This window comes from Apium graveolens, chromosome 11 (genome assembly GCF_009905375.1).
Source record: "Apium graveolens cultivar Ventura chromosome 11, ASM990537v1, whole genome shotgun sequence".
NCBI lineage: Eukaryota > Viridiplantae > Streptophyta > Magnoliopsida > Apiales > Apiaceae > Apium > Apium graveolens.
Window position 1 is genome coordinate 7,698,553 of NC_133657.1, and position 12,532 is coordinate 7,711,084.

At 36.4% G+C, this 12,532-nt stretch overlaps 3 protein-coding genes across 3 annotated transcripts; 2 read left to right on the top strand and 1 right to left on the bottom strand.

Annotated features, from left to right (window-relative positions):
* Positions 1-3,959: 3,959 nt before the first annotated feature.
* Positions 3,960-4,376, top strand: LOC141695299 (uncharacterized). Its single transcript, XM_074499556.1, has one exon. The coding sequence runs from the start codon at positions 3,960-3,962 to the stop codon at positions 4,374-4,376; it is 417 nt and encodes a 138-aa protein (XP_074355657.1).
* A 1,824-nt stretch (positions 4,377-6,200) lies between these two features.
* Positions 6,201-6,614, top strand: LOC141695300 (uncharacterized). The gene has a single exon (XM_074499557.1). It carries the CDS (start codon positions 6,201-6,203, stop codon positions 6,612-6,614), a length of 414 nt encoding a protein of 137 aa, XP_074355658.1.
* A 4,306-nt stretch (positions 6,615-10,920) lies between these two features.
* LOC141695301 (uncharacterized) lies at positions 10,921-12,286 on the bottom strand. Its single transcript, XM_074499559.1, has 4 exons — positions 12,247-12,286; positions 11,938-12,149; positions 11,445-11,708; positions 10,921-11,385 (listed from the first exon to the last, which is right to left on the bottom strand). Exons 1-4 carry the CDS (start codon positions 12,284-12,286, stop codon positions 10,921-10,923), a joined length of 981 nt encoding a protein of 326 aa, XP_074355660.1.
* Between the last annotated feature and the right edge of the window lie 246 nt (positions 12,287-12,532).

The window sequence follows — 12,532 nt, forward strand, 5'->3', positions numbered from 1 at the left end:
TTATATATTATATCTCAAAATATGCATAAATTAAATAAATTATCAAACAACCATCTAATTTTCATGACAACACTTTTTCTCACAACACAACAGTTTCCAACAATGCTCCAAAAAAGAATAAGTTGATTGGGGCCTACACGTGCCCCAACGTATACAAGTCATGTGAAATATTTGACAACAAAGTTTCATAAAATTAACTGTGGTTAGTTTTATTAATTTTTTATATATAATTTAGTATATTTGATTAGGCTGGTGAAAAAAAGATAAAACATAGTTATTTGATTAGGCTTTCGATTTGAGAACTGTTGGCTAAAGGAGGAAGGATGCAGTGATATAGTTATGGACAGTTGGAAAAAAACTGAAAATGAAGATATCAGGCGGAGAATTGAGGTGTGTGGGATCGAGTTAAAGTAGTGGGGAGAGAAAGTACTTCAAGGATTCAAAAATAGGTTAAGAAGATGCAGAGATACAATGGACCGTTTCTGTGGATTGAGAGATCAATTCTCTATTCAATGTTTTAGAGAGGCTGAAGTAGAGTATTCGAAAATTCTGAGCCAACAGGAATTGTTTTGGAAGCAGAGGGCTGAGCAGCATTGTTTGCAAGGGGGAGATAGTAATACCAAGTATTTCCACTCATATGCGTCTTCCAGGAGAAAAAAGAATCAAATTTTGAGTTTAAAAAATAATGAGGGTGAATGGGTGAACTGGTCTTCCGGTTTGGGTGAGTTAATAGAATCTTATTACAGTGAGTTGTTTACAACAACAGGGGTGAGAGAAGAGAGTGTTCTAGACTGTATCCAGGAGTGTCTGAACTCGTCTCAAAATGCTGACTTAACTCAAGAATTCACTGAGGAAGATCTCAAACAAGCTGTGTTCGCAATGCATCCGGATAAAAGCCCGGGACCAGATGGGATGAGTCCCGGTTTCTTTCAAAAGTTTTGGAGTATTACAGGAAAAGATGTAGCCAAAGAATGTTGTCGTATTCTAGAGGTGGGGGAGGTTCCGAAAAATCTTAATGATACTTTAGTAGTTCTCATTCCGAAGAAAAAAAGATCAGAAACTATGGGGGACCTTAGACCAATCTCATTGTGTAACGTGATGATGAAAATTGTGTCTAAGATGCTAGCAAATCGACTTAAAGGACTGCTGCCAAACATAATTTCTGAGACTCAAAGTGCGTTTGTTCCGGGTCGGTTGATAACTGATAATGTTATTGCAGCCTTTGAGATTAACCATTGGATGCATAGGAAAACTAAAGGAAAAGTAGGATGCTCCGCTCTCAAAATTGACATGAGTAAAGCTTATGATCGGGTGGAGTGGGATTTTGTGTTAGGGGTCATGAGGAAAATGGGTTTTGCTGAAAAGTGGATAATGTGGATGCGGATTTGTATGTCATCAGTGTCTCACAGATTTTTAGTTTCGGGAAATGAGGTGGGTCCAATTATTCCTAGTCGAGGATTGCGACAGGGCGATCCTATTTCGCCTTATCTTTTCTTATTGTGTGCTGAAGGTTTGTCTGCACTGATTTATAAAAAACAAGTGCTAGGATCAATTCATGGTTGTAAGATAGCAAATGGGGCGCCTATTGTGACTCACTTATTTTTTGCCGATGATTGTTATTTGTTTTTCCGAGCTACTGTTCAAGAAGCAGAGAGTATTAAGGACTGTCTGGTGTTATACGAAAGAGCTTCGGGGCAGCAAATAAACTTTCAGAAATCAGCAATTGTTTTCAGTCGAAATACAAATGCTCGGGATGAGGAAGCAGTTAGTAGAGTTCTCCAGGTTCCAGTTCGAAATGATACTATGTATTTGGGTCTTCCAAAAGCAGTGTCAAGAAATAGAGGGGAAACTTTTAGGTATATGAAGGAGAAGATTTGGGATCGTCTTCAAAGTTGGAAAGGAACAATCTTGTCAAGAGGTGGGAAAGAAATCTTATTAAAATCAGTAATTCAATCTATCCCATCGTATGTTGCTAGTGTCTTTCTTTTGCCTAATCGTCTTTGTGAGGAGATTGAAGTCTTGATGAACAGGTTTTGGTGGCTTTTGGATGTGGGTACGAATAAGGGGATTCGATGGATGTCATGGAATAATATGTGTCATCCAAAGAAGTATGGGGGGATGGGTTTTAAGAGGATTCATGAGTTCAACTTGGCGATGTTGGGTAAGCAGGCTTGGAGGGTATTGGCGGAGCCGAACTCTTTTATTGCAAGGTTGTTGAAGGCTCGTTATTTTCCGAAGTGTTGTTTTGGAGAAGCAGGTCTGGGTAACAATCCTAGCTACGTGTGGCGTAGTATATTAGCAGCTCAGCATCTGGTTGTTAATGGAAGTGTTATGAAGATTGGGAAGGGAGAATCAGTTAACGTTTGGCGTGATCCGTGGTTACCGGATTCAGGTCACAGGAGGATAATGACTCAGGTGTATCCAGGCTTGGAGGAAGCTAAAGTTTGTAGTCTAATGAAGAGTGATAGTAGGGAGTGGGATATGGATATTTTGAGGGATTTATTTAACAATGATGACATTCAGCATATTCTAAAAATTCCTTTAAGTATCTCGAGAATGGAGGATAGTTGGCTTTGGTTGGATGATTCAAATGGTGTGTATTATGTTAAAAGTGCTTATCGTCGTGTTTGTCAAGACTATGACAGTTATCAGTCTTTGGGAGATGTTAATTGGTTAAAGATGTGGAATTTAGCAGTAGCGCCAAAGGTGAAAAACTTTCTGTGGAGGGCCGTGCGTAACTGTCTTCCAACTTTAGTAAATCTCAGACAGAAAAATGTAGAGGTTTATCCTATCTACCCGATCTGCCAAGAGTCTCTGGAAACGGTGGAGCATGCTCTGGTATATTGCACATTTGCTCAGAGATGTTGGGAGATAATTAGTTTGAATGTTACTTTCAATGATGGGCAATCGTTTCAGGAGTTAATGCAGCATCTTCTTAATCAGAAAACTTCTAAGGATCTGGAAATCATAGGTACGGTTTTGTGGCAAATTTGGTCTCATAGGAATAATTTGGTTTGGAACAAGAAGGCGCAGACGCCATCTTTAGTAGTAAACTCTGCTGGTTCGGCTTTATTTCAGTGGCAGATAACCCAGGTTAAACAAAATCAGGATAGTAACTTGAATGACAGGGAGGGAGTTCTGGTTTGGCAGAAGTCAAAGTTAGGCTGGTTGTCCTGTAACGTAGATGCAGCGGTCTTTGAAGATAGAGGGAGAAGTTCGTTTGGATGTGTTTTACGGAATGATCAAGGAAAGTTTGTGGCTGGGACGGGAGGGTGCTTTGAGGGCATTACAGATCCGAAGCAAGCAGAAGCTTTGGCTGTTAAGGTGGCTCTGTCTTGGCTGAAATCGAAGAGGATATCTCATGTGCATATCGAGAGTGATTCTTTAGCCGTTGTCCAGGCCATTAACAGTAAGTGGAAGGATTCTTCATATTTTGGTTCTATTATTGATGATTGTAAGTTAATTGTTAAGGACTTAGGGTCCTACTCTCTGTATTTTGTTAGGCGTTCAGCGAATGCAGCAGCTCACTCTCTTGCTCGAGAGGCTGGTTCCTTGACTGTGCGCAAAGAATGGTGTGATGTACCATTCTTTCTAATCGATGTTTTGCACCATGATTTAATTTAAGTGATGCTGTTTTGTTTCAAAAAAAAAAGTAGAAAGGAAGTATAACTTCCTAAGTAAATTAGTTCCTGTGAAACCAAAAAACACTAAAAAGAGTAACTTGTACAAACTTTTTCAGGGGGGTAGGTAGTCAAATAACTCGCAACTCAAAACTACATGCTTTAAATTTGTCCTGGCACATCTACATGCTTCACGCGGACACGCCATTCCTATATAATGAAACAATTCCCGATTCCACTTCATCAAAACATCAAACAAAGTTCTCCTCTTCTATTTGTCTTCGAAACCTTTCATTTTTCATTGTTGTAACTTGTTGACCGCAAACGGGAAATAAAAAAATGAGTGTACAAGTGTTAGATGGTGCCACTATTGTGAGCTTTGTGGAAGACGATGAAGCATTTAGCGGCTCCATTGAGGAGCGCTTTGTGCTTCTTGATACAGATCACAACGGTGTTCTGTCGTATTCAGAGATGCTGAAAGAGCTGCAGGGTCTCAGGGTCTTGGAAACTCATTTCGGAACTGATGTGAAGACTGATCCCGATGAACTTAGTCAGGTTTATGATAATTTGTTTCTACTATTTGATCATGACTCCAATGGCAGTGTCGATTTGGATGAGTTTAAGTCCGAGATGAAACGGATGATGCTGGGAATGGCTGAGGGCCTTGGATTTTTGCCAGTACAAATGGCCCTAGAAGAGGATAGTTTACTCATGAAAGCTGTTGAAAGAGAATGCACTCCCCTAATCAAATTTTAATCCTTACTGAATACTTCCAAATGAATTTTGCCTGCTCTGCTTTCCCTTACTTGAATCTACATGTATTTTCTTCCCCATTGCTTGCTAGTTGCTTCCTAGTGTTTTCCTATGTTGTACTGAGATGTTAACGGAATAAAAGTTTTCACCTTATGATTGTATCAAAGTATCAATAGTCACACAGTGCAATAAAAAAGAGTAATTTATACTCCCTTCCTCCCATTTGTTTATATTTTTCAAAAATAGTAAAAAATTTATAATTTTTAAAATAATTATATCCACTACATCTCTTCTCTATACCCATTTTATATGGGATAGAGGAAGTATAACACAAAAAGAAAATGTTTGGTGTATAAAATTTTATACAGAATAACATAGAATTTTAATTGGAATAGATTCATGTATTCAAATCAACAATTAAAACATTTCACATCAATTATCATGTCAATTTTCTACCCCTAGCACTGTTCAACACAAAATTTTGATATGATAAGTTACAAAATTTAATTCTTATGCCCATATATATGTATCTGTATTATCAAAAAAGTTAATTGAGGAAAATGTTGTAAAAATGTTCAAAGGTTATATCAATTTGTATAAAATAATCCCATATCTTAAATCCATAGAAGAAGCGACCAAAGCTCGTTTTAACTTCAATTATTCCAGTGCATCCGTTTCGATTTTCAGTAAAATTGAAGAATAAAGGATGATTGATCTGTTTTGTATCATTGTATGACTAGCTATCCAGTTACTCATAAAAGAGAAGGGAGTAGTAGAAAAATCAAAATTTTAACCATTTGTATACCTATCATCTACTATGTGTCATATAGATTAATAAAAAAATATAATGTAATAGAGAAAAATAAGAAAAGTGAAAAAAATAATGAGATTAATTAAAATTTAATTATTAAAATGAGTGTGGTGGAGAAAAATAGTGATTAGTGAATGTGAATAGATATTGTTTAATTTTACTAACTCTGACCACATTAAATTATTTTAACTTAGATAGTGGAAGAAACCATTGGTAGATTATTTTAAACATATAATACATTAAAATTTTGAAGGTTAGTTTCACTTGTTCGTATTCTGACAACTAAATCAGGTGTGCAGTTGAGGTCGGAGAACACTGATTTGATGATATCTAAATAGAAATTAAAAAATAAAATATTTGTTAAGTTAATAATATGTAGAATATTAATATTAACGCATTATGGTGACTTTTGATACTACTCCCTCCATCCAAAATATAAGTCGTTTTGATTTTTTACGCGTATTTTAAGGTGAATAAAAAAAATAGCTATACAAATTACTTTTCAAATTTTTTTTTTTAAATAAAACTATACATATTAAATTTTAATTAAAGAAAAAAAAATAGAAAAAAATATGCAAAGTTATGACTTTGATACAGCTTAAAATACGCCTAAAAAATCTTTATTTTGGCACGGAGAGAGTATATTGAAAAAGAAAAAATGAGTGCAAGATTCTTAACAAGTCTCCCAGTTTTGGACTTTGAAAAGGTGACACGGCTTTTGACTTGACCGTGTTCTGAGGATTAGTTAGTTAATTGGTTTTAAACAAATTTCGGTTTTGAGTTGATTATTTAGTCAATTGGTCAAATAACTGGCAACTCAAAACTACATGCTAAAATGTGTCTGCAAGCAACACAGAACTCAAAACTTGAGGCACAAACGTACCTCTACATTTACCAATCCTATATAACCAAACATTCCCTCACTTCCACTTCACCAATATATCAAACATCGATCAAACAAAGCTGATAATTTTCCATCTTTTTACTAGCTCTTTATCGCAGACTGGACAGTAAAAATGAGTGTACAAGTGTTGGATGGTGCCACAATTGTGAGTTTCGTGGAAGACGATGAGGCATTCACCGGTTCCATTCAGGAGCGCTTTGTGCTCCTTGACACGGATCACAACGGGGTTTTGTCGTATGCTGAGATGTTAAAAGAGCTGCAGAGTCTCAGGGTCTTGGAAACTCACTTTGGAATTGACGTCAAGACTGATCCAGATGAGCTTACTCACGTCTATGATAGTCTATTTCTACTGTTTGATCATGACTCTAATGGTACGGTAGATATTGATGAATTTAAGGCGGAGATGAAGCAGATGATGCTTGCCATGGCTGACGGGCTTGGATTTTTGCCTGTTCAGATGGCCCTGGAAGAGAATAGTTTACTCATGAAAGCTGTTCAGAGGGAATCCACTATCCTATTCAAATGAGACTAAACTCTTGCCTGCTCTTTTCTACTTATTTACTGAATTTTTACATGTATCTTTTTCTGTTAAGATTCCCTGTATTTCCTTCATTTGTAATTTCCTACGTTGTGTTCACAGTAAAATTCTAATGTCATACTATATTAGCCTGTACTGTTAAATTTATGCCTGGGAAAGTACAAAGTGTTTTTGAATGTTTAATCTGTTTAACATTATTAAGAATTTATATGGTAGACAGGACACAGTAACCGCTCAGAATTCATATACAAAAACTTAGCAACTTATTACTCTAAAGTGCTGTACAAGCACTTAGCAACTTGCTACAATATAATATACTATCATGTAACATATTATCTTACTAATGTAATACCAAAAGTTGTGGTAATTATAATTTTTTTAAATAAGGAATGAGTGTTTGTAATTATGGACAATTTTGATATTTTTATGTATTGATTTGATAATCTTGACTTGAGTCTGCAAATCGTTAATCAGATATATAAATATATATATATATATATATATGAATATAGATATTTAACAAATAACTCAGAGAAAACACACACATAACATTTGCCCAACAACAATTTATTCAATATTGCAATACCATCATAATCACCGTCTGAGTAGGCTACTAATTTGAATTATATGCTTGATCAATTAAATGGTGCTAAAATATTTTAAAAAATTGATCTTCGAAGCGGATACCACCTAATAAAATGAAATAGGGTGATGAATGGAAGACAACTTTTAAACCTAAGCATGACTTCTTTTTTTGGCTAAATTGATTTATATTAGAAAAGTAAAAAATATCTAAGGGATCTACCCTAATTAGATCTATGATAAGCCATAAACGGGGCTATCTATAACTAATCTAAAGAAAATTGGAGATAGAAAGCAACAAATAAAAAAGCTAAACATATAATTTAAGCAACAAGGTTGTCTAAGTCAGGTCTATTACAAACTATTTTATCAAACCAAGTTGAACCACTAAGGCGGGCCTTGATATCCATGATAATGCCATGTAGAAGCTTAGTTGGACCAAAATGTTGGAAAAGTATATAGGCTTAGGTTTAAATATTTTCAACTTAAATAGAGGATATGTATGTGGGTGTATAAGGACTCTATACATAAAGAAATATAAAACAAACAGCTTTATATTATTTCACTTTAAATAGCAACAAAGCTACAACTTATATTAGTACAAGGCTACAACCTTTATTTCCTCTCTCTGAGCTTCTACTCTTTCTTTTTGTTCTCGATGTATATACTCTAACATGCATGCAGACACCTTATTTATATAGATTACAAATGTTGCTGACCTAAGCCATTACATCACATTACATATTAATGACCCGCCTGTTTTTGTCGAACATAGGGAGTGCTACTTGAAAACTATTTTCTTTCAGCCACCTTATTTTAAGGATTTCATTTAAAACCTCCATGTGAATAAATGTTGTATGCTACTGTCTTTCAACCTTTCATATATGCAGGTCTTTGCTTTAGGTGTAGCCAACCAGTTTTTTCATCCGTTCACCCACAGTGTTTATAGTGTTTATAGCTGTTGTATGTTATTCTAATTACTTAAGCTATAGCTGTTATTTGACCTTGGTGCTGATACTATTATTTTCGATGTAACATGTAGATGGATAACCTTTGAAGTAACAGCTGTAGATATTAATACTACTTCTAGAGAGTTTGAAATTCTAACACTCCCCCTCAAACTCGACTTTGCATTCCAAACTTCTCTTTCATTTTAAAGAACACGTCCGGCTTCAACGGCTTTGTAAATATATCCGCTAAATTTTCTTCTGTCTTGCAGTGCACCAACTCCATAATTTTCTCGTTCACCTGTTCTCGAATGAAGTGATATTTGATATTGATGTGCTTGCTCTGACTGTGTGACATTGGATTTTTTGCTAGAGAAATTTCGGATCTATTATCCACATAAATTTTAACCGGATCTTCCTTCGCAAGCTTTAACTCGCTCAAAATGTAGTCTAGCCATATAGCCTGACATGTGCATGTTGCTGTTGCGATGTATTCCGCCTCACATGTTGAGAGGGCAACTATCTGCTGCTTCTTCGATGATCACGAAAAGATTGCAGAACCAATGTGAAAAGCATAACCGAAGTGCTTTTCCCGTCATCCAAGTCACCACCATAATCACTGTCTGAGTAGGCTACTAATTTGAATCTTGAGAGTATGTGTAAAATAAACCATGATCAAGTGTACCTTTTATGTACCTCAAAATTCTTTTAGATGCCATGAAGTGATCTTGCTTCGGTTTCTCCATGTACCTACTAACCGATCCAACTGCATATATAATATATGGACGAGTAAAAGTTAGGTACCTCAGACTTCCAACCAAACTTTTTTCTGCGACATAAAAATCCCTTCTTTCCTTTGCTTCACCTCAACTCCAAGAAAGTACGATAGTTGACCAATATCTGTCATCTCAAATTTATTAGTCATAACCTTCTTAAAATCATTGAACATACCAGGGTTATTTCAGGTAAATATCATGTCATCCATGTATAAGCACATGATCATAATATCTCCCCTTGAATTTGTCTTCGTATAGAGGACATGCTCGTATGGACTCTTCACGAAATCATTTTTCTGGAAATATTCATCAACCCGCGTGTTCCATGCTCGCGGAGCTTGCTTCAAACCATATAAGGCTTTCTTCAGTCTGTAGACTTTATTTTCCCGACTTTTCTGAACATATCCAGGAGGTTGCTCAATATAGACTTCTTCTTCCAGATAACCATTCAGAAATGCTGACTTGACATCCATCTGAAATATCTTCCACTGGTTCTGAGTTGCAATTGCTGTAAGAAGTCGTATGGTATCAACTCTTGCAACATGAGCGAATACCTCGTCATAGTCAATGTCATATCTCTGCTTGTAGCCTTTAGCCACCAACCTTGCCTTGTACTTCTCCACTTCTCCATCTTGATTTGTCTTTGTCTTGTAGACCCATTTGACACCTATTGCTTTGTGTCCTTCTGGAAGATCTATCAGCTCCCAAGTATCATTCTTCTTGATTGCATCAATTTCTTCATTCATGGCTTTACTCCATTTACTTTCTTCAGAAGCCTCCTCAAATGTAACTGGATCACATTCAGCCATCAAATAAATTAAAGAATAATCAAAGGTTGTTTATACCAGACTTGTTGCTTTATAGATATTATCGAGACTCCGCATCTTTCTCGGTGCTCCCCCTGAACTGCTGCTTCCTCCCGTTGATGGCGTTGATGCGGGAGTTTGTTGAGTTAGACTTTGTGGTGGAGTTGGATCATCATCTCCGTCATCTTCAGTGTTGGAGTCATCATCATTATCATCATCTTGAAAAAATAAACCAACAACTTTTCTTTCTTCCTCGCTCCTTCTCCAGTAATCTGATTCATCGAACTCAACATCTCGAGAAATGATTAATTTCTTCGTCAGGGGATTGTAGAGTTTGTACGCCTTGTTTCTTTTATCATATCCGATAAAAATACAGTTTTCGCCTTTGTCATCTAGCTTCTTTCTTTTCTGATCAGGAACATGGGCATATGCAATACACCCGAAAATTCTAAGATGTCCAACTGATAGTTTGCTTCCGCTCCATGCTTCATTTGGAGTCTTGTTTCTGACACTTTTTGTTGGACATCGATTCAACAAATAAACTGCACATAGAATGGCTTCCGCCCAGAAAGTTCTTGGCAAGTGTTTTGCTTTCACCATACTCCTTGCCATGTCAAAAAATTGTGTGGTTCTTCCTTTTTGCAATGCCATTATGTTGAGGAGTATATGTCGTTGTCAACTGATGATTGATGCCATGTGCTCTGCAAAAATATCTGAACAAGTTTGAAGTATACTCGCCTCCTCTTTCTGATCTGAGTATCTTCAAATACTGGTCACTTTGTTTTTCTGCCAGTTCTTTGAACTCCTTGAATTTATCAAGAGCCTCTGATTTTTCTTTAATGATATACACCCAACTTTTCCTGCTAAAATCATCAATAAATGTTAGGTAATACCTATTACCTTCAAGTGATGGGATATCAAATGGACCAGCTATATCTGTGTTAACTATCTCCAATGGCCTCCTGGCTCTCCTTGATTTTCCAACGGGAAAACTTTTTCTGTGTTGTTTCCCCTTGACACATGCTTCACACAAATTTTTTGGTTCATTGATTTCTGGCAAGTCGTCCACCATCTTTGTCTTTGACAATAATTTCAAGCCATAAAATCCCAGATGACCAAATCTTAAATGCCATAACCATGAGTCATTTATAATGACCGACTTCAAACACTTCTACACCTTTGTCTACATATCGAGTGTGAATATGCGATTATTTGATATCTCCACATTAGCGATCAATTCTTGAACCTGATTTTTGATGGTAAGAGAATTATCATGCATCTGAATATTATATCCTTTCTCCACAAGTTGGTCAAGACTGATGATATTACTTTTCAAAGAAGGTATATAATAAACATCATTTATATACTTTTTATCACCATTATTTGTCATAATCGTAATTGTGCCTTTCCCTTTGACTGGAATTTTTGAAGAATCACCGAAAGTGACTTCTCCTGTGACAGTCTCATCTATCTCCGTAAATAAATCTTTGTGGCCGGACATGTGATTGCTCGCACCGGAATCAAGATACCAAATATTCTTCTTGCCTTTCTTGTCTCCTTTGTAAGTGAGGAACATAGCAGAACCAACATATTTCTCTTCTTTTGCTGCTGCAAAATGACTCTTTTCTTCCACTTTTGGTGCTCTACACTCATAACCGAAGTGACCAAATTTATTACAATTATAACATTAAAATTGAGATTTGTCACCTCGTTGAAATCCACCTCTTCCTCGGCCTCTAAAATTTTGACCACGACCAGATGATTAAAAACCTTCAAAATTCTGGCCTCGATTGAAAGACCACCTTCCACGTCCTCGTCCACCTCAGTAGCCACCTCGAAAGCCATCGCTGCCACGTACAGAATCGCTACTACCAGAACTGTCGCCAATGGATATATTACTTTGTAACGCCTTTTCCGAATGGCTTGCATCATCATACTGGTTAATCCGCTGCACGTGAGCTTGAAGTGAACCTACGAGCTCATCAATGGAAATTGTGGAAAAGTCATTTGACTCTTCGATAGAAGTAACAACGTAATTAAAATTCATTGTCAATGAACGGAGTAATTTTTCCATCACCCGAATATCGTCGAGACTTTCACCATTTTTTATCTCATTTGTCACCGTTTTAAAACGCGTAACAAATTCACCAATATTTTCTGAATTCTTCATTTTTAAATTTTTGAACTCCCCGCGTAGCACCTGGAGCCGCACCTTTTTAACTTTTTCAACTCCTTGGAATGATTTTTGCAAAATCTCACACGCTTCTTTTGATGTTTTTGCTTCAGAAATTTTTTCCAAGGTGGATTCATCGACACCTTGAAAAATCGTGTATAACGCCTTTTTGTCTTTTTTCCAGAACTCCTTTAACACCGTCTTCTCGGCATTTGACAGGGCTGCTTTAGCGGTTGCATCTGTGGGCTCGTCATACCCCGTTTTCGACAATATCCCAATTATCGTAGGAATCGAGTAACACCTTCATTTGAATACTCCAGTTCCCGTAATTTGTACCTGTCAATTTTGGAATATTTGGTTGCACCATCGTCGCCATTTTTCTCGAACGGAACCTTAGCTCTGATGCCACTTGTTAGAAACATATATAGGCTTAGGTTTAAATATTTTCAACTTAAACAGAGGATGTGTATGTGGGTATGGACTATATGTAAAGAAATATAAAACAAACAGCTTTATATTATTTCACTTTAAATAGCAACAAAGCTACAACTTATATTAGTACAAGGCTACAACCTTTATTTCCTCTCTCTCTGAGCTTCTACTCTTTTTATTTTTTCTCGAT